Below are 27,624 nucleotides of genomic sequence, written 5' to 3'. Positions count from 1 at the left end.
TAAAAGGATTCCACTTGTGTTGTGAATCAAAAAAGAGAATCAGAAAATGGTAAAGTGCAGTTTTTGTGAATTACACTGATGGCTCTTAATGGGTTTCAAATTAGCTTCATGATTTTAGAATAGAATAATGAACAAATATGTTAAAAAAATAAAATAAATAAATATAGTTAATTTTTTGTTTATGTTGTGAGTGTTTAATTAATTCATACTGCACATAAGCATCATGTCTAACACATCATTTGCAAACCTAAATATGTGTTACGTTGAAAAAATAGTAATATATCTAATAATATATAAACATATAAATAATATATTTCTCATATTTCTCAAATAACAGATAAAAGAATATTTCATTCATATGAAGATTTATATTAATTAGACAAAATTGACTGTGCCATATTTGTGTGTTTAAATATCACTATATATAAATCTTATATTATTTTTCCATGGTCAACAATTGTCACAGTAATCAATAATAAAATAAAAAGGTGATCAAAAAAAGGTGACTAAAACTAAAGTAAATAAACATCTGAAGGACTTGCATTGTTACCCAACAAGTGCTTTATTTCCATACTGTAATATAGCTGCTGTGATCTCACATCTGTACATATGCATAAACAAACAAATGAGCAAACACAAACATTCAAGGCATTAATGAACATATATAAAATGTACAAAGTTATGCAGGCATGTCTGAATTCATGACTTGTAATAAACAATGGGAGATTTAAGCACAGAAATGAACAGACGTACATTTAAAAACCGCAAGTGCTACGCAGACATTATTTACAAACATGTACCAAACATTGACTCCTTTCAAAAAGAAAGGTGGTTGCATTACATGAGCAAGATTACAGAAATTAATGAGAATCTATACAATATTTATAGTTTTATGTTTCAAATGATACATTTATAGTTTTATTAATGCATACTCATTCCTCCACCTCACAAACAAAACACACACACATACAAACATTCACACGCACAGACATACACACACATTTCCCTCTGTTGCCTTAGAACGCTGATACAAAAGACAAACCTATCCGCTCATTTTAAAAAGGACAAAAGGACCAACGTCCACACGGGCAAACCAACAAGTTTGAGATTAAACACATATATTTGTTTCCTTTTTGAGAGAAAGAGAGCACTTTTACAGATTATTCCAGTTGATTTAAGTGTGTTTTGCTCCTCTGCCTCAATCAGTTCAGAGGTGACGTCCCCGTCCTAAGCAGACTTTAACCCAATCTGGTATCATTTAAAAGACAGAGAAAAGACAGAGAAGATGAAACCTGGCAGGACGTCCGATGGTTGTTTAACTTAACTTTGCAACTCCAGGATAGCTTGAGATCCAAGCAATGTTAATTGTACCCAACAACAACCATATAGTCCTCCATAAAGACTGATTTAAATCCAGACTCTCCAGATCAGCCTGTAATAAATGCACATGCATTGCTGAACGTCCAGGAGAATGAGAATGTAAAGACTGAGAGTAAGAACACTTGTATTTTTAATCTGTCGTATGGCAGCAGTAGTGATCACCTCACACTGGTTGAATTAACTAGTTTGCCATCCAGAAATTAACCACGGAGATGACACCAACATACTGCTGTCAAATACATGTTATCAGATTAAACTGTAACAGACCATTCAACACTGAAACACTGAAAGACAGCTAAAACTCATTTTTTTCCCAAAGCTAACATTTAGCATGTGCTGGTTTAAAGTACTATTATCCAGTTTCCTCAACAGGATTAAGCCTAGTTCAGGATTATATATTTATTTTCAGTGAAAGAAAATTCTACCTAGAATTCTCTATAATAAGGATTACGCCTAGTATAAGACTATATGGGTCAGTTTCTCAGACAGGGTATGAACCTAGCATTTTGAATGGAGAGTTTTCATTAAAAGCAAAATAGAGTCTCCAACTAGGTTTAATCCCTGTCTGGAAAAATTACCATATCTATGTTTTCAATATTATAGAAGATTTCTCTTCAAAATGCAGAACAAGAATTAAGCTAAGTTGTTTCAGTGGAACATTTCTATTTAAACTGTTGCTTAGTACAGGACAAGGATAAAGTCTAGTCCAATAATATCCATTTTCGTTTCAGTGAAAGATTTCCAATTAAATGGTCTAGGACAAATATTAACCCTAATCATGGGCTATTTGTTGCTGTTATTGGAATATTTTACATTCACAATGCTGTGTATTCCATGAAAAGGCTTAAATTTAGTCATAGATTACTTTTTTCAGTGAAAGATGCAGCGTAATCCAGTACAAGGATTAAGCCTATTTTATTTTCAATGGAAGATTTCTATTTAAAATAAAAAATAGAAAATAGAATATATATTTTTAGGTGATTCATTTCTTTGCAGAAAACTGCTCAGGACTAGGCTTAATCTCTATCTCAGAAACTGGCCAATAGTGTTGCCATTGATACATGCATGGTTAGACTTGGGAAACTGCTGCTGGAATCTGATCAAACATGACGGATGAGGACTAACACTCAATACAAATAAAACTGCTGCTCCATTTCTTGATACCTTAATACCATCAGCAACCTTCACAGTGTGAAAAAACAAGCTACCCACAAACGTTTGCAGATAGAGAGACAGACTTCTGAAATGTTTTAAAGCTATCTATTTAAAGCATCTGTCTGAGCCAGTCTATCCCAAAGTCCTGATATGAGGCTGAAGGCTGGGAGAGACACTGGATGTTTTTTTTTGTATTCCAGTACAGTAGGAAGACCCATTACGAGAGAGTCGATCCTGTTTTTTTTTTTCTTCTTCTTTAAAGGGGAGTGGGTTACAAAAGGCTGTGGGCGCCATTGTCTCTAGACGATAACAGTGGCTATCTCTCGCTGGTGTGGGAACAGAATAATCGCTGAGTCTTCAATAATATGGCTATTCCATCCTCTGCTGGACTGGCAGAGGTCAAAGTGCATAGACAGCTACATGATTTCTCCTCTCAATGTGGAGGTTGTTTAGCACGCTCCCGTTCCGGACAAAGCGCTGTGTGGAAAGGCGAAGGGAATCAATATGTTCCATTTAAGAGGGGTGAGAAGTCCTCAGTGATCTGTGAGATACGTGAAACAGAGTTCAGAGCTTAGCTGCTGGAAGAAAGGCCCTTTTTTATCCTTTGGGTGGGAAACATTTTGGTGCATTTCTCCTTCTTCCTTAGAACGACAATCAAGCCACGGAAGCCAAAGGAGGTCTGAAAAAACATCCATACGTCCAAGAAGAACTTCAAGGTGCTTTTATCTCATCGCAGGCCTCCACGCTCAGCCCCACGTCACTGTCCATCAACACCAAAATGAATCCACGACAAAACCCCTTAAAGCAACCAAGCGATTAGTTCTAGACATTTACAAAAGAGCCTAAAAAAGACACAAAAGCTTCATCACTACTACCTGAATTGAAAATAACAAACAAAAGAAAGAAAAAAAAATACAATCACTGAACAAACGTGTTAATAATGACTGACATTCTTCTGCATATGGGTAAGACACAGAATAGTTCAGGCACGTTGTGAGATTTGGAAAGCATAGTTCAGATAGATTAGGTACCTACTTAGAAATAGTAAAAGGCTACATCCTCTTAAAGGCAGACAGCTGAACATAAAGTAATAGATTGTAAGTCAAAGTTAAACCGATGCTAAAGGCCAGCTAATAGCCACAACCTCATCAGGGCCTCACTCAGCCCTACTGAGCCACTTACTGTAAATCCACTGTGGCCAGTTTCGGGTCAAAGTCTTTGACTAAGCAATCCTGAGGTAAAGAGGTCGTTTGCACAAACAACCCAAAATATGAACACAAGAACGGGCAAAGTGAAAGATTTGATATTGGAATGTCCTCAGGCTAATAATGGGCTGCCTGTTTATACAAAGATTTCCAGTATGGCAGCACATTTCCAGAACCTCCCATAGACCTCTGTAGAATCTGTAGTGTATTCTTTTACATACTCAACAGAATCGTCTACAGACTTCTACGGAGGTTTTTTTTGCTTGGTCCATGTAAAGCAGAGCTGCCCATCCACTGTCCTGCACACAATTAGGTGTTACAATCCAGATAACAAATTGCCTGCTGTTAAATAGCTGTATTGAATGATCTACAGAGGGAGACTTAAATTGAAGAGAGTGAACCTTAAAGGGCCCATATCCTGCTATTTATTGCATTACATTTTTCAATAACAGTAATCATTAAATATCAATAATTAAACTGGCTAAATGGCCTTAACCATTTTCCATCTGTAATGAAGCGGAATGTTTTAATGCTGTGGTTCTAATAATGTAAGAAATGTTAACTGGAACATCTCCACAAGTCAGATTTTCTATTCTGATGGTCAGAAGAGTTTCACCAAGCACTTTCCTTTTTAATGTCATTAAAGCAGTTGCACAGGGTTTAATGGTGTTTCAATTGTGCAACAATACATACAGCTCTGGAAAAAAATAAGAGACCACTTCAGTTTTTGAATCAGTTTCGCTGATTTTGCTATTTATAGGTATATGTTTGACTAAAATGAACATTGTTGTTTTATTCTATAAACTACAGACAACATTTCTCCCAAATTCCAAATAAAAATATTGTCATATAGAGCATTTAATTGCTGAAAATGAGAAATGGCAGAAATAACAAAAAAAGATTTCAGACCTCAAATAACGCAAAGAAAAAAAGCTCATATTCATAAAGTTCAGAAAAAACATATTTGGTGGAATCTTGGCATGTTCTCCTCCACCAGTCTTACACACTGCTTTTGGAGAACTTTATGACACTCTTGGTGCAAAAATTCAAGCAGTTTAGCTTTAAGTGGTCTCTTATTTTTCCCAATAGCTATATATCTAGTGGTTTTGCTAACCTGGGATTATGTTAAAAATTATAACCTAGAACTTTAAATTTTGGCAGAAGCAGGCTGAACAGCTGAAGGCAGAATATTCATTTAAAATGTATGTATGAAGCACAAAATTAAATAATTTGTATATTAATGATTCATGAACATAAAACAATTCATTCTAAATAGTGTAGCTACTACAGATGTTTATTTTTAAATAAAACTGAGGACAGTGCAGTGCAGTTGTATGATATGGACCCTTAAAGATAAAAAATATATATATTTTTTTCTTGTTAATTCAGATAGGTCTCCCCTTCCTCACACAGGCCATTCTGGATGGTGGCGCAAGACCAGGAACGGGCAGCTCAGAGACAGAGTCTTCTGGCCATGCTCAGAGCTGTAAATCCATACATAGATTTTGTAGAGTGCTTAGTGGTATTAAACTAACAGGATGATGACCAAGCAGTCTTAAATACACAGACGTTGGTTACTGGATATTATTTTGTTACTATACAGACTATTTATTTAACTTGGTTATTATTTTTGTCCAGTTTTCTCCCCCTCTTTCCTTTTAGCCTCATGGCTGTAGATGGCTATGGCAAGATGCTGGATTATAGGAAGGCCTTGAGGTCTCGGAAAGCAGAGACGTCTCCAGGGGACAGCGCAAGAGGCTCATTCACTCTGGGCATGACCAGAAATCTGACACATGATCAACGAGGCAAGTGCTTAGACTTCAGCGACTGACGAATGACTGAACACACCAATGTAATTCTATTAAAAAATCCTGTTAATGATAGAGGCCTGCTGCATTTCTTAAGGGCTTATCAAAGCTGAAAGCAGCAGAGCCAAATAAATGCAGTGAGTTTGTGACTACATTTTAGGAAACGTAAAAAACAGGCACATTGCTGAGCATACGTCAATGAGATGTACAGTATATTGCTTGCACCTAGCATTGCTATCAATGCGACATGGCTTATTAGTCAGACAACTTTCTTAAAGCATCAGCATACGTCCTGTGAGCATTGCACTAAGCCAGATGCACCTTCAAGAGCTTATGAGCTTGCATTTTTTTAAACTTTTATTTTTAACTTTTTGTTGACGATGAATCACAGGTGTTGTGGCTCTTTTTATTAATCTGTAGAGTTCAACTAGCTTCTACGTGCACTACATGACAAGCAAAGCCAAGTGAACCTCAACTCTGCAGGAAGTATGCTGAGGCCTTTAGCTCTTCACTTTGGAGATCAGGAGGATCAAGGAGGATAGAAGTAAAGATCAAAAGGGGATAGAAGAATTCATTTCATGAATCCTTAGTAGAAAAGAACACAGCAACAACTTTCTTTTGGCATTACAGTTCAGAGTAAAGAGAAAGCACACATCATGGCTACAATCGGACCGTGTTGCATAAGTGTGAAGGCAGTAGTATTTGACGAAGGGCCAGTCAGTGAATCAGTTAAACGTACAGAAATTGCAAGAGCCTCCGAGCTCCATCTTGTTCTGTGAGACCACGGCAACCCCTCGAAGCTGTACCTAATGTGTGAAACCAGTCATGATACTCAGATCAGCACTGGATGAATTTGGAAGGCTTTCGTTTTTTTTAAGCTAGTTCCAAATGACAAAACCAAACAGAAAAAAAAGACAAAATAAACTCATAAGATTTTACAAGAACTAAATACAAATGGAAGAAAGAGTTGCCACAGAGGCACAGACTTGTGCGTCTGCTTGTGGAGCTCATGGTGCAGCTGTGAGAGTGTCCACTTCTGGGGCTTGTCCAGGATGTGGTCAGTCTCTAGTGGATGGGGTTGATGTCTGTGCGGTGATTGGGCGCCGTGCTGGAGGTGGTGATGGTGTTGTGCTGGATGACCTGCTGCTGGGTGACAGGAGTAGGACTTCCTGCCGGACTGCTCTCTGGACCTGAGGAGCAGAAGAGGGAAATGAGTTAAATGTGTGAATAAATGAGTGTATGTATATAATCACCAAGTTGTTAAATTTTGACTTGCTTATTTTGATTTTAAAAATAAGCAAGCAAATCAATTTTTTTTTAAATTTTGATTTGCTTATGGTTCTTTAAAATTGTCAGAATATCTAATTTTCTGAATAAATCAGCACACACAATATTGTATATTTACCTATATATCAGCCAACTCAGACAGATCACATACATTTACAGATTATGAGTAGGTTTTGGAACCAAAAAAGTGATTACATTCTGTGACGTATGCTTGGTTATTTATTTTACTTATTCATTTTACTTATGTACAATACATCAAATATAGTAAATACAGGAGAAACGACAACAACAGTGCAGGAAAAGTACAATTATGCCCAATGGGCTTGAACTAGGCACTTTCCCAACTAATTTCATAAACTTAGTTCCACTAAAATTGTTGCACATGCGAGCTGCTTCATTGAAAAAATAAAAACCCAGATTTTTATAAGCCTGAACAGAACCAGTTCTGACAGTGTGGTGTTTGAATGCTGAGAAGTAAAGTGCAGCAAAGTCACCAAAATTCTGATGATTCAGTAAATGCAGAGCGCCACACCTGCTGTTAAAGCTGGAAAAGGGACCAACTCCATATTACCGGTAGTCTCTATTAATTTAAAGTGGGAGTTTATAAAAGCTGCTTTTGTCTATACAGTGTGCACAGCAAAATTAGGATTCCTGTAATGCCTTTTATCACTAGCAATATAGGTTACCTAATATAGGTAAGTCAGTTCTTGATTCATAGTTTGAGCTAGCCAAACAAAATCATTGAAATAAAAATAGCTTATTTGGAAAAATATCCTTAAACGTATTGGTGCAATACTTCAGTGAATACTTCAATATTGATGGGTTCATGACCGTCCCATCCCTTGGGAAATTTAATGTTTTAGGACTGGTCCATATACTGGCATTAGATGTCAGTGAGAATTCCCATTAGGGAAACTCTCATCATCAACTGTCTTCCCCAAACTGCCTTTAAAAAAAGCCAGCGTTTGTTATAAATCTGTTTTTCAGAGACTCCAGACGTAATTATGTCTTTCAATCATTGAACATGAGCATGTTTTTCCTATACTGAAAGAAAGCAGGGAGGGGCCGTCTGCACGCATGTGGAAATGTCACAAGTATCCATATCACTGGGTGCGTCCGTGCATATGTGTGTGTTCTGCACCAAAAATAGACTCATATACAATATACATCATCCATTATGTGGTGTCACCTCTGGCCATGTGTGTTAGTTGCTGGACTCACTGAGGTAACCTTGCGACTCTTTCTGCATAGCCGTGATGGGACAGTCTTTATGGGTCAGCAGGAGCTGCTTGAGCTGGGTCACCTCGTTTTTCAGCATGGTTACCTCATTCTGTGAGGAACACAAACATCAAAATAGACACTTTAAACATCTCTCATATGCTGAAAGCAAAATTAAAAGTTACTTATTAAATAGACATTAAGGAACTTAAATAACTGCAGAATCCACAAATGCATGTTAAAGCTGTGTCATGCAACACCATCCAATAACGCCAAAGTATTCTCTCCCCGAAAGCTGATTTAAGCTCAGATTAATAAAAATGTAAAATGATTTTTTAGAAAACATGGCTGCTGTATTCTGTGGACTCAAGAGAAGAGGACCATCCAGATTGTTGTCAGTGCATAATTCAAAAGTCTATGTCTGTATTGGTATTAGGCTGCATTAGTGTTGATTGTGTGAGCAGCTAACACATATAAAAAAGTGCAATCAATGCTGAAAAGAGCATAGAGGTTTTAGAATAACATTTGTTCCCATCCAGACAACGTCTCTCTCTTGGGGACAGGCTAGCAAATGTCAGCAAGACAATACTAAACCACATGCTGCATCCAACACAAAGGCAGAGTCTGGGTGTGTTTCATGAAATGGAAGTTTTATCTATGTCTACCAACACTAGACATGAATAGGACCATATTCCTCTCTTAAAACTCTTAAAACAACAGATCTCCTCACTTTCCAGAAGTTTACAGACTGTTGGTAGAAGAAGAGGAGATGCTACACAAAGATAGAGAAGACCCTGTCCCAACTTTTTTCATTAATTTATAATTAACTTAAAGGTATTTGCACATCATTGCATTCTGTTTTTATGTACATTCTGCACAGCGTCCCAACTGTTTTGGAATTGAGGTTGTAAAAAAAAAAAAATACTACAGCTGTAGCTTTGAATAATAATGTTTTGATGTTTACTAGGTATAGCGTTTAGTACAGAAAGGTATCATTATGGTTCTTGATTCCATTTCCCATGATAATCATCATAAACAAGGTCTAAAAAAATGAACTTTAGTGGGTGGCTAGTGAACCTCATAGCAGACACACTTCATAAAAGGCCTAACTGTCTGTGGTTGGGAGCTCATTATAAAACCTCATAATGAGCATACAGAACACTGCCTGCAATTACAGCTACAGCCAGTGCCAGCGTCTTATCAGTGCGAGAATCTGAACATGTGACGTTCAGCAACATCTTTAGCGGTTAGTTTATGAAGAGACAGAACCACTTCAGGGATGCCTGGCTGTAAGAAATCCTCTGTTTGACAGCCGCCACATCTTGGAGCGCTGGGATACAGAGAATGGTGTGTGAAAACCTAAGCAAGCCTGAACAATGGGTGTGTATGGGAGTGCCAGGGTGCTGGGAATGTATTTTGGTCCCACCCCACTCAACTATGCAGCAAAGAAGGAAAACAAACAACTTAAGCATGTTTTTTTTTCATATTGTCTGTGGAAACTTTAGATAAGGAAGGATAATTAGCATGAGGATGGCACTGTGGGGAAGCAGGATTAGGAGGAAGAGCACAGTAAATCACAGTTAATTCTTAAAGAGTGTTCATCTTATTTACTGCCAGGCTAGAGTTCATCACAGGTCATTTGACTTGAAAAGAAGCGGCAAATAGTATATAAAGAGAATTTAATTAGTAAAGTAGTGAGATTAAGCCACACAGTTTCTGAAATGAAATCTCCTTTTTTCATTTTATTTCACAAACATTATTTTGTTATGAATTCTAAACTCTTAGTGATTATAGCTGTAATTCTCGAGCCTGGTACAGAAAGCAAGCATCCTACACTGCACATTTTATTGGAGTCTTGCTTTATCATTCATCCTCGAAACTCTGAAATGGTTTATTAATGAGCTGAATTGTTGAATCAGGTTTGTTTGGAGAAGGAAAAGCACTAAAAAGTGCAGGGCAAAGTGCCACCAGCATCAGCATTAAGAAACACTAGAGTAGCACATTTGTGTTTGTTAAAAGCGAATATGTTTTATTTTTTTCTGTCTTATTCTTTACATTGAAATTGAAATAGAAAATATACTGTATAATTAAAACAGTCATAATGTAACGCTGTGTGAAGGACTGGACGAGGAGAGCGGACGCTAACGCAAGTATCATTTATTAAAGAACAGAAAACAAAACATAAAACAAACAGAAACAGGAGAAACAGGAGACTAACTGACAGACAGGATTAAACACAGCCGTGACAGACGTATAAACGCACAAGAACCGACAGAAACACTAATGACTGAGATGCTTAAATATACACACAAGGCGGGAAGGAGAACAGGTAACACCTGGGGACAGACTAATGAGGGGCGGAGCTACAAATGGACATAGGTGAGTGGAAAAACACTGACAGAACACAGGGGCACGGGTCACGTGGGACAACACAGGCACGAGGACAGACAGGAAACAGGGCCAGGCGTGACAGAAGCCTCCCCCTAAACGCGCAGCTCCCGAGGCGCGTAAAAACGAACCCCGGGGGCTGGCGGCGGGGAGAGGCCGGGGAAAACACGAGACGAAACCGGGGACTGAAACGGACACAGGACAGAGGACAGAGACTGGACGAAAGACTGAGACTGGACGGGAGCCTGAGACTGGACGGGGAACTGGACGGGTGACGGAGACTGGACGGGGAACTGGACAGGAGACTGAGACTGGACGGGGAACTGGACAGGAGACTGAGACTGGACGGGGAACTGGACAGGAGACTGAGACTGGACGGGGAACTGGACAGGAGACTGAGACTGGACGGGGAACTGGACGGGTGACGGAGACTGGACGGGGAACTGGACGGGTGACGGAGACTGGACGGGGAACTGGACAGGAGACTGAGACTGGACACTAGACAGGGATGCAGACAGGACAGGACTGGACAGGGGAACAGGGACAAAAACATTTACTGGGACAGAAACTAGCACAGTGACGGGGACAGGAACTGAGACATTACTGGAAACGAGTACTGGGACGCAGACAGAAACTGGAACTAAAACAGGAACAGACACAGGTACAAAAATACAAACATAGACGGAAGCCCAGGGCTGGGAAAAGTCAATGTCTGAGGGGCCAGCCTGGGCAGAGTTCGAGGGGCTGGAGCAGGAGACCTCGCTGGCTTAGGGACACAGGGCCTAGGGCCAAACTTTGGTCTCGGAGCAGGTACAGAGGCGGACGGAGCCGCGGGTACAGGGTCAGGGACAGTGGGTACCACATTGGTGGCAGGCACTGCTGGTGCTGGAGCAGACACGGAGGCTTGAACAGCTGGAGCAGACACGAAGACTGGAGCAGCTTCAGCAGACACGGCGGGTGCAGCTTGAGCAGGCGCGGCGGGTGCAGCTTGAGCAGGCGCGGCGGGTGCAGCTTGAGCAGGCGCGGCGGCCGCTAACAGGACTGGAGCAGTAGGCGAGGCTGTAAAGACCGGACCGGAGCTTGCTTCTGGATCAGGATTCGCAGAGCTGGAATCCGGCCGGGCTGGAGAACTGGAAGTAGGTGGAGCTTGAGAGCGCGGTGGAGCTAGCAGGCTAGCTAGCTTAGCCGGAGCTTCAGAGAGCGGCTTCTCGGAGCGCGGATGAGCCACGGGAATCACACAGCGTAGCGTCCCATCCGCTGGCTTCACGGAGTACGCCGTCTCAGCCGGGAGAGTCAAGGAGCGCGGATGAGCCACGGGAGTCACGGAGCGTGGCGTCCCATCCACGGGCCTCACAGAGCGCGGCGTGGAAACAGGAGGCGGCCAGTAAACAGGTGCGGGATCAGGCAGCGGAAGGCGGGTTGGTGCGGGGAAAGGCTCCTCGTCCTCGGAGCTGCTGGGAGCACAGCCAAGAAAGTCCCACGGCTCCCGGGTAGCCTGGCCTCCTCTGTAAAGAGTACCGAGGCTAACCGCACCAACCCGTATCGCCCCCCCAAAATTTTCTCCGCTCCGGAAATCTTCCACCGGTGAAAGGGAGCGCTGAGAGCGCCGCCGCCCACCTCTTCTCCTCCGGCGCCGGGAAGTGGAGGAGTTTTCAGCCGCATACTCCTCCTGAACGCCGCGAGAGAAGGGAGTGGGTCGGATAGCCAGCCTGGATCCAAAAAAAGGATTACTTGCAGCGTCCATATTTTTGGTCGGTTCTTCTGTAACGCTGTGTGAAGGACTGGACGAGGAGAGCGGACGCTAACGCAAGTATCATTTATTAAAGAACAGAAAACAAAACATAAAACAAACAGAAACAGGAGAAACAGGAGACTAACTGACAGACAGGATTAAACACAGCCGTGACAGACGTATAAACGCACAAGAACCGACAGAAACACTAATGACTGAGATGCTTAAATATACACACAAGGCGGGAAGGAGAACAGGTAACACCTGGGGACAGACTAATGAGGGGCGGAGCTACAAATGGACATAGGTGAGTGGAAAAACACTGACAGAACACAGGGGCACGGGTCACGTGGGACAACACAGGCACGAGGACAGACAGGAAACAGGGCCAGGCGTGACACATAACAGAATGAAATGTAATTTTAATTAACTACATGGGTTGTTTAGTATAGTCAATGGCAATAATTGTCAATAACCATAGAGTTAACCATGGATACTTTCCAAGAAAATCCTTACCTATCAGTTTATAAAGAAAAATATTTTGCAGCCTTTCTATCAGTCCGTTCATCATGAAATGATGAACGGACTGATAGAAAAAAAAAAACAACTGCTAAATTCAAATTATGCTGGAGAATTAGGTGAGCAAAAACCTGATTACATAATGCAGAAGCAGCACAGATTTGTTTGTGGGCTGATATACAAGTTAAGACTAAATACTGACATAATGTATATGCTGTCTACCTTTATATATTGTGTAATCCTTTACTTATTTGTGTTTGTAAATGTTTAATCCTTTTGTGCTATTGGTAAGCAGAGAATGTTAATTGTACAAAAAGTCAATAAAACTTAACAAAAAAAGGGAGAAATACATTTTTTAATTGACAGCAATTATATTGAATCACAGAAACTAATCTGAGGATTATTTGATTGCTTGAATGATTTTTTGGCCTGATTTGCCAAATGGTTCTTCTTCACAACAGAAAATGTTGTGTATGGTTATATAACAAATCTTTTTAGAGTATCTTTTTTTTGCAGTTGAACCTACAGCTGAACTCCTTTTCCTTTTTTTGCTTTCGTGTAAAATCCCAGTGTAAAATACACTTGTGCTAAATGTCACAGCCTCTACAGTGTACTGACTTGGATCCCATGGTGTTTGGTTTTACAGCTCTACAAACTTCATTCTCTGCAGCAACTGGTTCTCTCTAGTTGTCCAGCAGGCCTCGGTTAGTCTGTGCCCTTTCCCCTCTCAGACCCGGTCCTGTCTGAGCTCCATCTGCTCTTTGTCTTCAGTAGCATCAGCTGTCATCTTCAGCAGCATTTACGGGCTACTGTAGCTTCCCCAAACTAATACTTCGTGAAATACAAGGGATTAATGGAAACCACTGGGGGAATTTCAGCAAGAATAGCTTTCTCAGTAAAGAGCACTCAAAGGCTTTCCGGACAATTCAGACTGAAGTATTAGGACACCTACTTATTCATAGTTTTTTATTTTTTATTTTATTTTTTTAGAATTAACAAGTATTACTGTATTACTTTTAATGAGAGTAACTGTCTCTACCATCCAGGGAAGACTTTCTACTTGATTTAAGAATTAAGCTGTTGTGAGGATTTGATTGCATTGCATGGATTTTGATTGCATCTATCCAATCCCACTCCTTGCAATAGGCATGGTGCCAACATGTTCATGGTTAGCTATTTGTTAGAATTTGTGCATCTGTGTCAGCAACAACTGCAACTTTAATGCATTCACTAGAAGGAGTGTCCACAGACATCTGGACATATAATGTAGGTAATGAGTTTCCATTACTGGTCCTAAAGTAACCCTGACCTGCACCTTTTAGTGTTTTTACTTCTTTACCAAATAATTTAGTTGTAAATATTGCTTTTGTTAGAGTACCAAGCATTAAAATAATAGGGAATACTATTATACATTCTCTGTTTGTTTTTGTTTTTCATAACCTTTTAGATTTAGATCTTAATATTCATATTTTTTAAATCTTATTTATCCTCATATTTTTATGTTTTTTACCAGTGCAGCAATAGTCACGGTATTTACAGATAATATAAGCCTAAAAATATACAATTTGAATTATGGTAGTTGTTTAATGCTCTCATTCAGAATGAGTAACGTTTGAATCCTGAAACCATACGGTAGTGTTGGGAGTCTTTCCCTAGGACTCTTGTTAGTGTAGTGTGGTGCGCCATCCCAGAATCAAACCCTGGTTTAGTAGTGTCTTTAATCACATTTCTTGTGAAAGCTGTAAAAACAGCTGTAAAATGTGCAGGATAAAGAATCTCCAAGATAAGAATTATTTTAAAAACTGTGTATGTGAATTTGGAACAGTTAATTGGGAACACAGCAGGTACCTGTAGCTGCATGTTGGTCTGAGTGAGCTCCTCAGCTTTCTTCTCCAGAGACATCACCCACACTTTCCTCTTCTGCCTGCAGCGCGTAGCAGCCGCCCGGTTCCTCTCCAGGAACTTCCTCCGTCGCTCATCAGGGTCCTCGTCCACTACCCGCCTGCGCCTGCCTCCACTGGGCGGCGGAGACTGCATCGTCTGCGTTGGCTGCATTTGCTGTGCAGCTGGGGATAACTGTAAAGAACAAACAGAGAAATGTATTAAAAATTAATCCACAAGAAAAAATACACAAATACATGATCTAGTGTCTATTAAATGAACCACATCCATCATAAAGCATTTAAAACTTACAAAAAACAAGATTACTATCTTTATAAGTATCTATACAATACATATACTATATTCAATAATACCCTAAAATGTATATGTATATTTTCTTATTATTATTATAATAATTGATGTTCTGTTTTGCAATGATAAATAAAGCTAAAGCAGTTCCACTTATGGGGTGGGATACCATTAGATCAACTCTTTAGGATTTGCTTTTATCTCATTATCCAATATTTTACACTCACCTTTTACATTTTTTTTCTACTTATTTGGTGTGAAATTGAGATTGTTTATACTTTATATTTGCATCTGCCTACGTTGTTATTTCTCTTTTTTCTCTATACTTTGTTAAAAAACAATAAAAAAAAAAAAAAAAAATAAATGATGTTCTGTTTTCAAGTGTTCTGGGAAAAATAGAAATATATAAAAAATAAAATTATAAATACAATTAAAACCATTTATTATTAAATAAATAAATCAAATAATATATTAATACAAACTTTTCATTCATTTAATATTTTTTATTTTTTTTACTTTTTTTTAAATTACAGCCTTTTTTTCTGCTTTGGACCCAACAAAAAGATTTTTACACCTTAATAGCATATGTAATTTCTGCATGTGATTAGCATTTTTAAATAAAATGAATTTTGTATTCCTGAAAATAATAAATAATAAACACAATCATGTATAAAATAAATAACACCAGAGAGAGAGAAAGAGAGAGAGACAGTGTTCCAGCTTTGAGGATCAGTGCAACAATTTCTCTTAACATCATAAAACCAGCCATCCATCACCACAGTTCTATCCCTCCGCTCCAGACATCCTGGCAGCCGGCCCATCGAGTTTATGAAATCCCCCAGCCACCAGCCCCTGCCTTCTGCAGACAGGCACCCCCGCGCTCAGACAGCAGCGGCGTGTCTGGGAGGTTCCTTTACAACAACATCTGCTCTGTCCGTGTGCCCCCTTGGCCCTGTGATGGACGTGTGCGTATGAGAAACGCTCTGATTTACAGGCTGCCCCGCCCTCATAAAGAGGTGTCACACCTCACTTTTCCACTGCCCAGCTCCGCTCACACTAACACCCTCAGACATCCGGCGAAACAGGCCTGCGACCAGCGCAGGATGGCCACAAAAAAGCCTCTTTGACGTGAACCTGGCTGTGGCTGGTACTCGCAGTTCCTCACAGTCTTCAGATCGTTGCAGGTTGTTTTAGGGTGATGGAAAATGCAGCGGCTTTGATGGTCGGTGTGAATACAGGGCCACTTGTTTGGTTTAATAATACAGTGGAGGCAGAATTTCTGATTCACAATGACAGACTGAGTCAGAAAGCTCTGCAAAAAGATCAGTACAGAGGTCTGGACTTGAAGTTCTTAGATTTTTCTTAACTTTACACCTGAAAAAATACATTTAGAATATATAGAATATATTACTCTTCTAGTTTAAAACGGAACATCTTGAATAAATTAAATTATTTACTATAATTGTTTAAGATTTAGAGACATTAAATATTGCAGTTTTCCACTACAGCTTTTTAAAATACAATCTTAAGTTTATAATATTTCCCTTTAAACCATAGAAAATGAAACAGTGCAGAGTATAACCCAACTCAGAACAACCAAATATATCTTAGTAAATGTTAACTCAACTCAAACCAAAACCAACCAAAACAAATACATTTTTGTACAGGTAATTAGTAAACCCAAATTATGCAAGTTTTTAAGAATAATTACAATATTTCTATAATGTAATATGCATCAGAAGATCCAAACCATTTCCACACAAATAAAACCCATGCATGTTACTCTTTATGTAGCAGGTGCCATCTTACAATACTGTCATTTATATCTTATATAAAGTAGTAAGGTTTCGATTATATATCTATATTGCCCAGTCCTACAGGTACATCTATCTATCTATTCATGTTGGCAATATCCCCAAGCAGTAACTTCCAGTCACAAAAAAACAGGCTCATATTTTTGAATGGAGAGAGACCAATCAAAATGGAAACTGACAGCCAACAGCTAATGTTCAGAACAGACATTTAAAATCACTGCTGAAATAATGACAATAAATTGTATGCTTTTTTGAACATTAAATGCACTTCTTCATTAAAACAGACCTATTCTTTAACTGCTTGTAGCCATCCTAGCAAAGATTCAGCGCTTGCAAGCCAAACAGCGCAGCAAAAAAAAGAGTTTAACTTGTGGAGTGTTTATAACCAAACAGATTGTTCTTTTGTCCTCTTTAACTCAAAATATTTCAACAAACAGCGATAATGAAACTGTGTTAGGATTGCAACTTAAGGTTTGTACAGTATGATAGGTTATAGCACTCCCTCACGTATATTTTTGTTTAATTGACACTAGATCAGACATTATTAACAATATATATTTTTTAAACCAATGGCTCAGTTCATCATTTTTCACCACATAATTAAGCATGAGATTTTAGGCTGTTCTATCACTTTGTAATTTCTTCTCCTATATTAATTGATACCACTTTAAAATAAGACTACCTTTATAAAGGGTTTATAAATGGTTTACAATTAGTTTATTAATGGTTACTAATTAGGTTGTAAATGCCTTAAAAATCATTAATAATCAGTTATAACACATACATAGAAAGGGCAACAATGACCTGTTGTTTGTTAAATAGTGAACTCACAGCCATCTATATTGTTGCCCTTTCGACGTATGTTATAACTGATTATTAATGATTTTTAAGGCATTTACAACCTAATTAGTAACCATTAATAAACTTATTGCAAACAATTTATAAACCCTTTATAAAGGTAGTTATATTTTAAAGTGGTACCTATTAATTTTAATAAACACAGCATCTTTGCTGTCCAGCTTTGTCTCCACTGAAACCTGGAAGACGTCTGGTCTAGACCCAATGTGCCTACCAAAGTCCAGACCAACCCTACATATTTTTATTTTCTAGAGTTATTTGTTTTCTTAACTCTGTGTTTCAAAAAAAGTCTGTGCATAGAATAGCACTTAATCTGCTCTATTAAGAGTGCATAATACAATCTCCTCTTCATTGATGTTGGTTCCATTTTTGACACAATAAATGATGATGTACTTCTCTTAGATTGCTTTCACTCCAGCATCATGGACAGAAAGCACTTTGTTGGTATTGGTAAACCCATTGCACCTGTTACTCAAGTGGTCCTTTAGTGATCCATTTTTGGCCACCTAATTTTTATCTATCATTTGCATGCTTTCTCTCAGGCCAAATTATCCTATGTTCACAATTCATGCTTTTTTGCCATTCTAACATCATTAGAATACATATCAGCACAATATTCACTTTTGACACTGCTCCCCTAACTAAACTGCATGAATAACTACTTTCTACAGTTATAATACAGTTATATCCCCACTTACTTTTGAAGCTTATCTCAATAAAAGGCTTGTCTTAATAAATCTGTGTATTTCTAGCAATTACTATTGACATTGAACTACAGTATTTTCATGCTGTGCGATTTTAGCTCTGCTGAAAGTTAGCCTGAATCATACAACATCCTATTCCACTCAACCCATCAAAACCCAGCTAAATCAGCCCAGATCCTCCCACAGCCCTCCTACCTGAGAGGCAGCGGAGTGCATTTGCTGGTGAGGTGACGTCTGGTGCCCGTGTGCGGGGTGGAGGTGAACCGGGTGAGAGTTGTGGTGCCCGTGGCTCTGTGGGTGATGGTGGCCACTCTGGCCGTGGCTGTGGTGGTGGGGGTGGTGAGGATAGCCATGAGGGGGGGCCTGCATGTGCTGGTGAGGGTGTGAGTGCATGTGATGGTGGTTGCCCTGCTCCTGCCGCGAAGACATCATCTCCATCATGTGACCCATCGTGTTCATGTTTCCATTGGCGATGGGGCCCGGATGGTGAGCCAGAGCAGCTTTCAGTCTCTATAAAGCGCAGGAGATAAAGGAGAAATTAGTGATTGGAATCATTTATTGGTCCATTCCCGAAACCATGATGCAAAAATTATGGAGAGTGGAGGCATTGTGTTGATTATGGTAATTAAAACATTTGCATTGTTAGAAAAAAACAAAGTTTGGACATAACCGTCAAAGTATTACACTTCTTCATTCTTTCAGCTCTAGTCATATTAATAGATACAGTCAGATTGTTCTTCAATATTCAGTTCCAACTTTTGGTATAGGTTATTTCACTGAACTGTAGTGAACAAATGTTTTTTTTTTCTAATATATGCACATTTTTTAAAATGTGGTGCTATTAGTACTCATACAGCTTATAGCCTTTTGCTGCTATGCATCAATGACACTGTATGCCTTAATTTTATTTGTAGATACAGCTGAGAAAGCAACATTTAAAAAAACATTTTTATATATACTATATAGACTAAGATGGATAATGGATTTTGAATCACATTTGGAAAAAAACATGCAAATTATTTTTATTTTATTTTAATTAAACAAAAAAGCTAACTGTTTCCATGAATGAGCACTACATATATTTATACACAAAATACTGCAATACTACAAATCATTTCTCACCCCAGTTAGGATCATGGAAAAAGATATTTAGATCAGAAAACACCTTGTGTTTGGCTTTGCTTGCTGCCAGTTTGTTTCACAGAAATTAATGAGAATAAAAGTTCACTCACTAATGAATACCACTTTTTATCAAAACGCTAGGAGGCTGCACCTGAGCTGCTACACATAAACCCTTTAATGATGCATGACCAAAACTGCCTTTCCAGCTGCCAGAGGGTGCAGCCATGACTCATGATAGGTGAGTAAATGGAACTCTTCTTCCCTTGTAAATGCACATAAAACTGAGGATACAAATATGGCCGTAATTCTTCGGTTGAGTCGCTCACTAATATTTACATTCAGAGGCACGCTGATACACAATGCTCTTCTCCACTATTTACACTGCTTCTTACATGCACATAAACACACTCTTCCACTGTCAGTCATCACGCTCACAAAAGACCGTCCCGACAGGGCTCAGTTCGGTGCATGCTCTGGCACTAATGGGCCCGTGTGGGCTGTACACCACTTCCATTCTGTCTCCTCTCTGTTGCTTTAGCCGTGTGGTCTACTTAAGGGAGCGCTTGGCCCTTGAGACATTAAGTCAAAGTGTCTGTGTTCGGTGTGTGTTTACCTGCCTGCGCTCTCTCTCCCTGAGCTGTTTTTCTGGGCAGCTCTATAAGACAACCGAGGACTATTAACAAACCCACAAACCCAGTGCTTCTCTGCCAAAATGTGGCCGCTAGTGTGATCTGCCTGACAGCAAACAGAGGCAAAACAAAAAAAGGGCAAAGCCTACGTCTGTGCCCATTCACTCTGACTTTTTAGTCTTGCGCTGGAAAGAAACAATATTTTTAGACTGTGTTGAGTCTACAGCATATACAGTATTTCCATTTGCACAGGTAGAGTTGTTTTAACAGAAAATGCTTATGAAGCCTGTTGAAAAAACAGAACTCTAAGTAAAATAAAAATAAGTATATTCTTTTTATAATTTAGGACTACAAAGTGGGTCTATGATTAATCCCTACACTACTGTGCAAATGTCAGACACCAACCTTTATCAACTTTTATTTTATTTCCAGTTCAAACAACTATTAAGATACAGAGAAATTCTGTACTTGCACTCATATCAACTGTGCAAGATATGGTAGACCACCAAAACTGTCCCTATCAACTGTCTGCAATATGTAAAAAGCTTTTATCTTTGAGAAAGAGAGAATGAGAGAGAGAGTGAGAGAGAGAGAGAGAGAGAGAGAGAGAGAATAAAATTGAGCTCCCTTCTCACACATATATCTGAAAACACCTACAGATGCTTGTGTCCATCCTGTATCTTTAATGTCTTGAAAATAATATATCTCTAAAATGACATGGATAAACATACTGACATAATTATGCACACATTGCTTCCATAGAGATGTTACAAATAAGTAAAACTCAACATGGTTTCTGTGAATGGATAAAGTTTATAGACACCCAGTGGAGAAGCCTGAGCTCAATGTGGAGATCTGATCACAAGTTCAGAAGCCAAAGCACAAAGCGTTTTTGGTGCTTTCATAAGCTAAATGCCATGAACTACACAAGATTTTATTTTATTTAGTGTTTTTTGAAACAGCAACTTGATCTACATTTTCATGTATTTTGATCACTCTTCATTCATAGAGATCCGAGCCTGGTCTTTTATGAATGGAAATAATAAAAGAGGCCAATAGTGAAAGATTTTCCTATAAGGCCTCCATCACCAACAGTACTTAGCGTATGCAGGCAAGCAAAAAAAAAAAAAAAAAAAAAACAGAAACTCTAATCTTACTGTTGACATTCATGTTGCATACCCCAAAAATGTTTATCATTCGAATTCGGACCACATATGAAAGAAATCGGATCTTTGTCACATACAGCCTGAATATAGTCTAAAAACAAGTCTGCCAAAAAGAATAGAAGATAGGGAGGACATGCTAAACACTGAAAAATTATATTATAATAACTTTCCGTAAAATTTATGTTTTCTTTTTATTCTCAATCATTACAGCAGCTAGAGAAAAGAGAAAACCACCCCTCTCTCTATCCCTCTCTCTGTCACTCCAGCTGCTGTCAATCAGAGGCCGTGTCTGAAGCTGGGTGTCTGCAACAGGCAGCACATTCACTCCTCCAGCCAAGAGCTACAGCCAGCTGGCCTGCCTCAGAGTACGGCCTCGTCCATCCATCCTCCCCACCGCCCTTCCCTTCTTTTTCCTCTCCTCTACCCTGTATCACTCCCGCTCTCTCCTACTCTCACTCCTCTCACGACTCCAGTCGAGATGAAAAACAGAATCTGGCAGATGCCTTTTTTAAATGACACCCAAAGTGACTGTTCTGCTCATAAAGGACTGCAGTGTTTCTTATCCAAGGCTTTAGAGTCAAAGCACATGATCCCACTTTGGACAGGATATGAATCAACAGCACAGAATCAAAGTCTGTACTGACCGTTTGTCACCCACCCTTGCACTCCTTTTTTTGTTTCTCAGACGCGTCATGGTTGCTATTTACCATAATAATCCCTGAATCGATTTTTTAATTTGATAATTTGCAGGGCCTCTAATTCCGCCTGCTGAAATGCTCTTCACTGCCAGCCAAGGAAAGCCACCCAGTCCCTCCCAAGCTCTTTCCATTCCCACGCTTTTTGGAGCTGCCAGCCACCATCACTGCCTCCACATATACATCTGCCATCTGCATAACCACCTACCCACCCACGCTTCACCCTTGCTCCTGCCTGGCACTCGTCCTTAACACTGGACCCACCAAAACCACTGACACTGAAGCAAGCAGCCACAACCAAACATTACCATTCACCATAACCACACAGTAGACTTGGAATGGACAATTTCACAAAACCCCTAAGGGCCCCTAAGTGGAACCACACCTGCTGAACGTCTCACACCTTCCACTGGCGGCTCTGACTAAACACTGAACACACTGCATCCATCAAACACCACCAACAGCAAACAGCCACAACTAAAGCTTTACCACAGAGACTAACGTTTTTAGGAAACCTGCTCATTAATCTAAAGTCAAGAGTATTAAAAAGAGTTTATTCTGCTTTTGTTAGAGTAACTGTCTCTACTGTCCAGAGAAGTCTCTCTACAAATGCTTTGGAAGACTGTAGGAAGGTGTCTAAAAATTATTGAACACAGCTGCACTGCTCAATGCTATACACCACATCTCACAGTGCCAATGGTCTTAGAGATACTTCTCTAAAGGTACTGGACGAGCTGTTTGTTTGCATTTGCACATCGGTGCTACTTAGAGTAGCTGAATGCATTTATTAAGGAACACAAAAAATTGGGCACTTAGAGGCAGTTTCCTGGATAGGGATTAGGCCTTGTCTTCTATCGGGAAAACTACCTCGAAATGTATATATCAAGTAGTAATATTTCTAACACTATAGTAATATATTATATAACACTAAAATCCTCACAGGATTAACTTTAATAAAAGAATGAATAGATAAAATAGGTACTGGATGCATGTGTTTTCTCAAGTAGAGCTTTTTGGAAATGGGTTAGTGAACACCCTCGTAAGGAGGTGTTTTAAAGTTTTCTATAGATGGGTTGTTCACAGTTAGTGTATAATTTATTTATACCTGTTTTCTATTTACTTTTCCTACACTATACTGCCAGGCCTTCACTAGACAGTCAACAGAAATGAGGTGAAAGAGTGTGTGCAGGGGCTTAGCGCACCTCATCTGGATGAATGATCGGCCTACTTTAAAAAACATTGAAAAACAGAAATGCTCATGTTTGTAAACGGCATGAAATTACATGCAGCTAATCTTCTGTATAGTTACTACTTTTTATACATGTTACATTTTTGATAATAATTAACATTTAAGCTTTACCCTTAAGTTTGCAGAAATATTCCTATTTTCGTATGACTATAAGTAGTGAGTGCCTAAATATGTGTGTGCATGGATAAGCAGTCTTCAAATCTGGACCTTGAACCCAGTTTCCAGTCCAGGATTTTGTTTCCACTGGAAGTTAAGGGAATAGTTAATGTAATTGATTGGCCACGCAGTGTCACACCTACCAGAAATCCCAATCCAGTCCAGGACTGGAAACTGGATTTAAGGTCCAGATTTGAAGACCATTTTGAGAGTCTTTAAATCTTCTATTGGATCAAATGAAGTTTTCAGATTTTATAAAGCAGTGGACTAAAACTAGAATTAAGTATTAAGTTCCACGGTTCAAAGGTTCAGTGGGAGATGTTTCCAAAGTTTAGAAAGATTTGCAGTCCACAGAAATGAGATGGAACTATGGAACCATGTGTGAACCATAAGTAGTACATTTCTGTAGTATTTTCTAAAAAAGTAACCTGTTACAAATCACTGATTAATTAAAACCGCACTACGATTACTATACATGTTAAGTACTCAAAAATAATCTTAATAAATTGCTTTCAATTACTAAATAGTAAAGGCAAACCCAACAAAAACCAAGCTGTCCAAAAAACTGTTGTATGAACATAAAGGCTACATAAATAAACATAAAAAATCAGCCCCATGGTATATTGATTGGACAGATCTTCAAATCTGTGTCTAATGTGTTACACTACTGTAATACAAGAAAACATAATTGAATCTACTTTCTACTGCATCTTTTGAGAACTGAAACCTATAACCCTTTACCGTAGCACTCTACTATAGCTCTTTTATCAAACATGTGATGCTACACTGCAAAAAAATGTTTTTTTGCAGTGCAGATCTTACCAAGTAAAATGATCTCATTTTAAGGCAATAAATATTTTTAAGTGTAAGACTGTTTTACTGATTTTATAAATAATGATCTTACTCAGTGTTACTTAGAGTTTTAACCTTATTTTAAGTAATTTGAAATCTAAATATTTAATTTATTTTTTGCCAATGGATTTTTTGCAGTGATACACCGTGCAGTCTATGTCACCATAGTAGTTGCTTACCATCTATTACCAACTATATTGAAGTTTACATGAAATATAACTAGGTAAATAAGTATGTAAATCTTTTTCGAATTGCTTTTATTGCTGGCATTGCAACTTCTTCCTAATTCTGTAACTACCCCTGTATCACAATCAGTATCACTCCTGAATAACCACCAACATCTAAAGGATCCAGGCCCGTCTCCACCCAGAAGCCACCATTTAACCATGTAATAACTAATGAGAGTATCCAGAAAAGTACACATCCCAGATAACCCCACTACTCCACAGTAATAAACCCAACAACAAACATTCAGTTCCCTCAGCAGCCCTTTAAAACTGAGCCAATGATTCAGCGCAGTCCCACAATCCCTCCACTTCTCGCTCTCGCTGATACATGTCTCTGTGTGTGTGTGTGTGTTGATTTTTTGGTTTATTTGGTCACCAAAGAGACCACTTTGGGTTTTTTTACTGAACAGTGACCAATATAGTTTCCTCTCTGTTTACCATTTCCCTGATTTCATTGATTTGTTTACATCTTGGTTAAATATCCCCGAGATGTTTGTTCTCTGTGAATCAAGGACTCTGGGCTACAATAAACAGAGCTGGAGTTAGAGGTTTCTTTAAGCTCACTTCCTTGGAATAAAACTGCACAAATTGGATAGTTCCTCTGACCAATAACTGCTCGAATCTAGAGCAGGCCAAAGTTGTTTAAAATGTCTGTTTGTGAACATGTAGGCCATCTCACTAAAAGCATGACCTCAAATGTATGTAAATACAGAAATAAAAAAATCCAACTTGAAAGATCATTTAAGATTTTCCATAGCAATAGAATCATAAGTCCACTCAGTTGTTATGCTAGACTACTCTAGAACACTACCTTCTGAAATAGATGATCCAAAGTATTAACAATTCTATACTGAGATTTAAATAGAGAAGAACAGTTGGGAACTCTACACTGTTTCAAACCCAGACAAAGTTGCCAAACAAACAATAATTTATAACTTGTTTTTTATGTTTGCTTATTTATTTATAGTGTAAAAAAAAGTTCCTCTTAAAGGTTGTGATCATTTTTGCAACACAGAATGATCAGGGATTGGACACAAGCACAGAGAGGAAAATGATGTGAAGATAGGTACAGTGCAATGCAATGTACAGTACTGTGCAAAAGTTTTAGGCACCAAAGCAAGTTACACTAATCTATTTGTTTTAGCAATATGAGTGTTTTAACCTGAAAAAAGTACCACATGTGATTTGAACAGATGCAAATAAATATACATACAGTAAAACGTGAGAAGGAATTCTCATTTTTAACTAAGTATGTAAAATCCTGTGAGCCAAGCTGAAGAACAAAGTGTAGTTCCAGATTTCCCCTGGATGCTCCTCAGCCAGCATGTGTATATGTTCAGTTCCATCAGCAGCTCACCTGATTTACCAAATTTACCAATTTACCAAACCAGTTGTTGATATATGATGAGAACTAGAAATAACACTATTAAACTCAGACAAGGAGAGATTAGGAGATGTTTTAAGGAAAACAGTGATTTTAAACATAAATGTTTTTTTGTAAAATTGCTGTTTGTATTTACTGTAACGCTGTAATGTGTTTTACTGAGCTAATGAACACTTACTTTACAGATAAGACACTTTTTCTTTACTGAAATTCCCACAGGTGCCTAAAACATTTGCACAGTACTTAATGTATACAAATATATATGGGGTATGAATTAACGTTATAATAAATGAGGAAGGGACAGTGAGTGATTTTCAACAGTCTTGTCAGAACTGGGCAAACACATTACTACTGCGCCACCAACTAGGACATGTAATAACTGGATTACACCACTTTGAGTAATAAGAGAAAAAGGCGGGAAAGGCACCACAAAGCGTGGCTCAAACAAAGCACAGGTAGATCTAACTGACAACTTAATCAACTTAACAAACAGGCCTCTGATACAAGAGGGAACTGAAATAAGTAACTTCTGATGAAAAGTGTTCTATTTTCTCTTTTACAGCATAGCTGACCAGTAACTCTTTAACAAAGGTGTTACAATGGTGTTCTGCTCACCATGGCCTTATATCCAGGTATCAACAGGTATGTCTGCTGAGATTTCTAGTTACCTTGTTGCTGCGCGACCCCTTTCCTATGTATTATTTTCTCCAATATACTATAAACAGAAATGTGTTCAACAATTTGTAGAATCAATGTTATATTTAAATGTATTTTCTCTACCCAATTTACCTGAGCCACTTACTTCACCCACTCACTAGAACTCCTCTATTTGAACAGGGATATTTAAACTTTTGCATACAGCCGTAAACAGATGATTGCTGCACAACTTAGGCACCTTTTACTTTTTTTTTTATCATTTTTTGTTATAATTTTTATTTCAAATTTTTCCCATTTTCTCCCCAATTTAGCACAGCCAATTACCCTACCCACTCACTAGGACTCCCCCTATCACTAGTAATGCCCCAACACACCAGGAAGGTGAAGACTTACACATGCCTCCTCCAATACATGTGAAGTCAGCCATCGCTTCTTTTCGAGCTGCTGCTGATGCAGCATTGCCAAGTAGCACAGCCGCTTGGAGGAAAGCGCAGCAACTCGGTTCTGATACATCAGCTCACAGACGTCCTGTGCTGTGGACATCACCCTTTAGTGATGTGGGGAGACAGCGCCATCTACCCACCCAGAGGGAGCAAGGCCAATTGTGCTCCCTCTGAGCGCCGGCAGCTTGATGGCAAAGCTGCATGAGCAGGGGTTCGAACCTGCGACCTCCCGCTCATAGTGGCAGCGCTTTAGACCTCTGGACCACTCTGCGCCTTTATCATTTTAAATCTGTAGACACTCTCTAATGATGAAGGCTGCATGTGTCCTATATATAGTAAGAGATAACACTACAGCATGTGGAAAGATACAGTTCTCTACAATCTTCTGATGCATTTAAGTGCTCTTTTAACATGCATTAACATGCATCTCATCAAAGGAAAGGATTTAAAGAGTAAGAAACAGAATGCTAAAATCACTCAGTGTATATTTTCATTTGAACCTTTACATCTAACATTCTTGAACCTTTACATTGTGTTATCGCACATCAGAAATAGTTCACCTACTGAAAGCTTTTTTAAGACAGAGTTTTTTTTAACTGTGGCTGACCACTTACTTATGGGTGTCAATGTGTGAAAGCATCAGAGCTAAATGAAGCTTGGTTTAGAGCTGAAGTGTTAACAATGAATATGACCATGTTCAAGTAAACAATGACAGCACGCAACTGTTAACATTAAAGCTGTGTGTCATTTCCTTAAAAGTGTGTACAAAGGTGCTGAATCTGTAAA

The 27,624-nt window shown here is 38.9% G+C and overlaps 1 protein-coding gene across 3 annotated transcripts in view; it reads right to left on the bottom strand.

Annotated features, from left to right (window-relative positions):
* Positions 1–543: 543 nt before the first annotated feature.
* creb5b (cAMP responsive element binding protein 5b) overlaps positions 544–27,624 on the bottom strand; it is a 107,279-nt gene continuing 80,198 nt past the window's right edge. For 2 of the 3 annotated variants that reach the window (XM_049480423.1, XM_049480424.1), the window contains 4 exons: positions 18,454–18,768; positions 14,541–14,768; positions 8,057–8,165; positions 544–6,738 (listed from right to left, as the gene is read on the bottom strand). In XM_049480423.1, the coding sequence (XP_049336380.1) occupies positions 6,614–6,738; positions 8,057–8,165; positions 14,541–14,768; positions 18,454–18,768 (777 nt within the window). In that variant the 3' untranslated portion in view covers positions 544–6,613. Of the gene's footprint in view, positions 6,739–8,024; positions 8,166–14,540; positions 14,769–18,453; positions 18,769–27,624 lie in introns of all 3 variants that reach the window. The other variant, XM_049480425.1, reaches the window with a different exon arrangement.

This window comes from Astyanax mexicanus, chromosome 6, assembly GCF_023375975.1.
Source record: "Astyanax mexicanus isolate ESR-SI-001 chromosome 6, AstMex3_surface, whole genome shotgun sequence".
Taxonomy (NCBI): Eukaryota; Metazoa; Chordata; class Actinopteri; order Characiformes; family Acestrorhamphidae; genus Astyanax; species Astyanax mexicanus.
The sequence above is the reverse complement of the archived record's forward strand: the minus strand, read 5'-3'. Positions and strand labels throughout refer to the sequence as shown.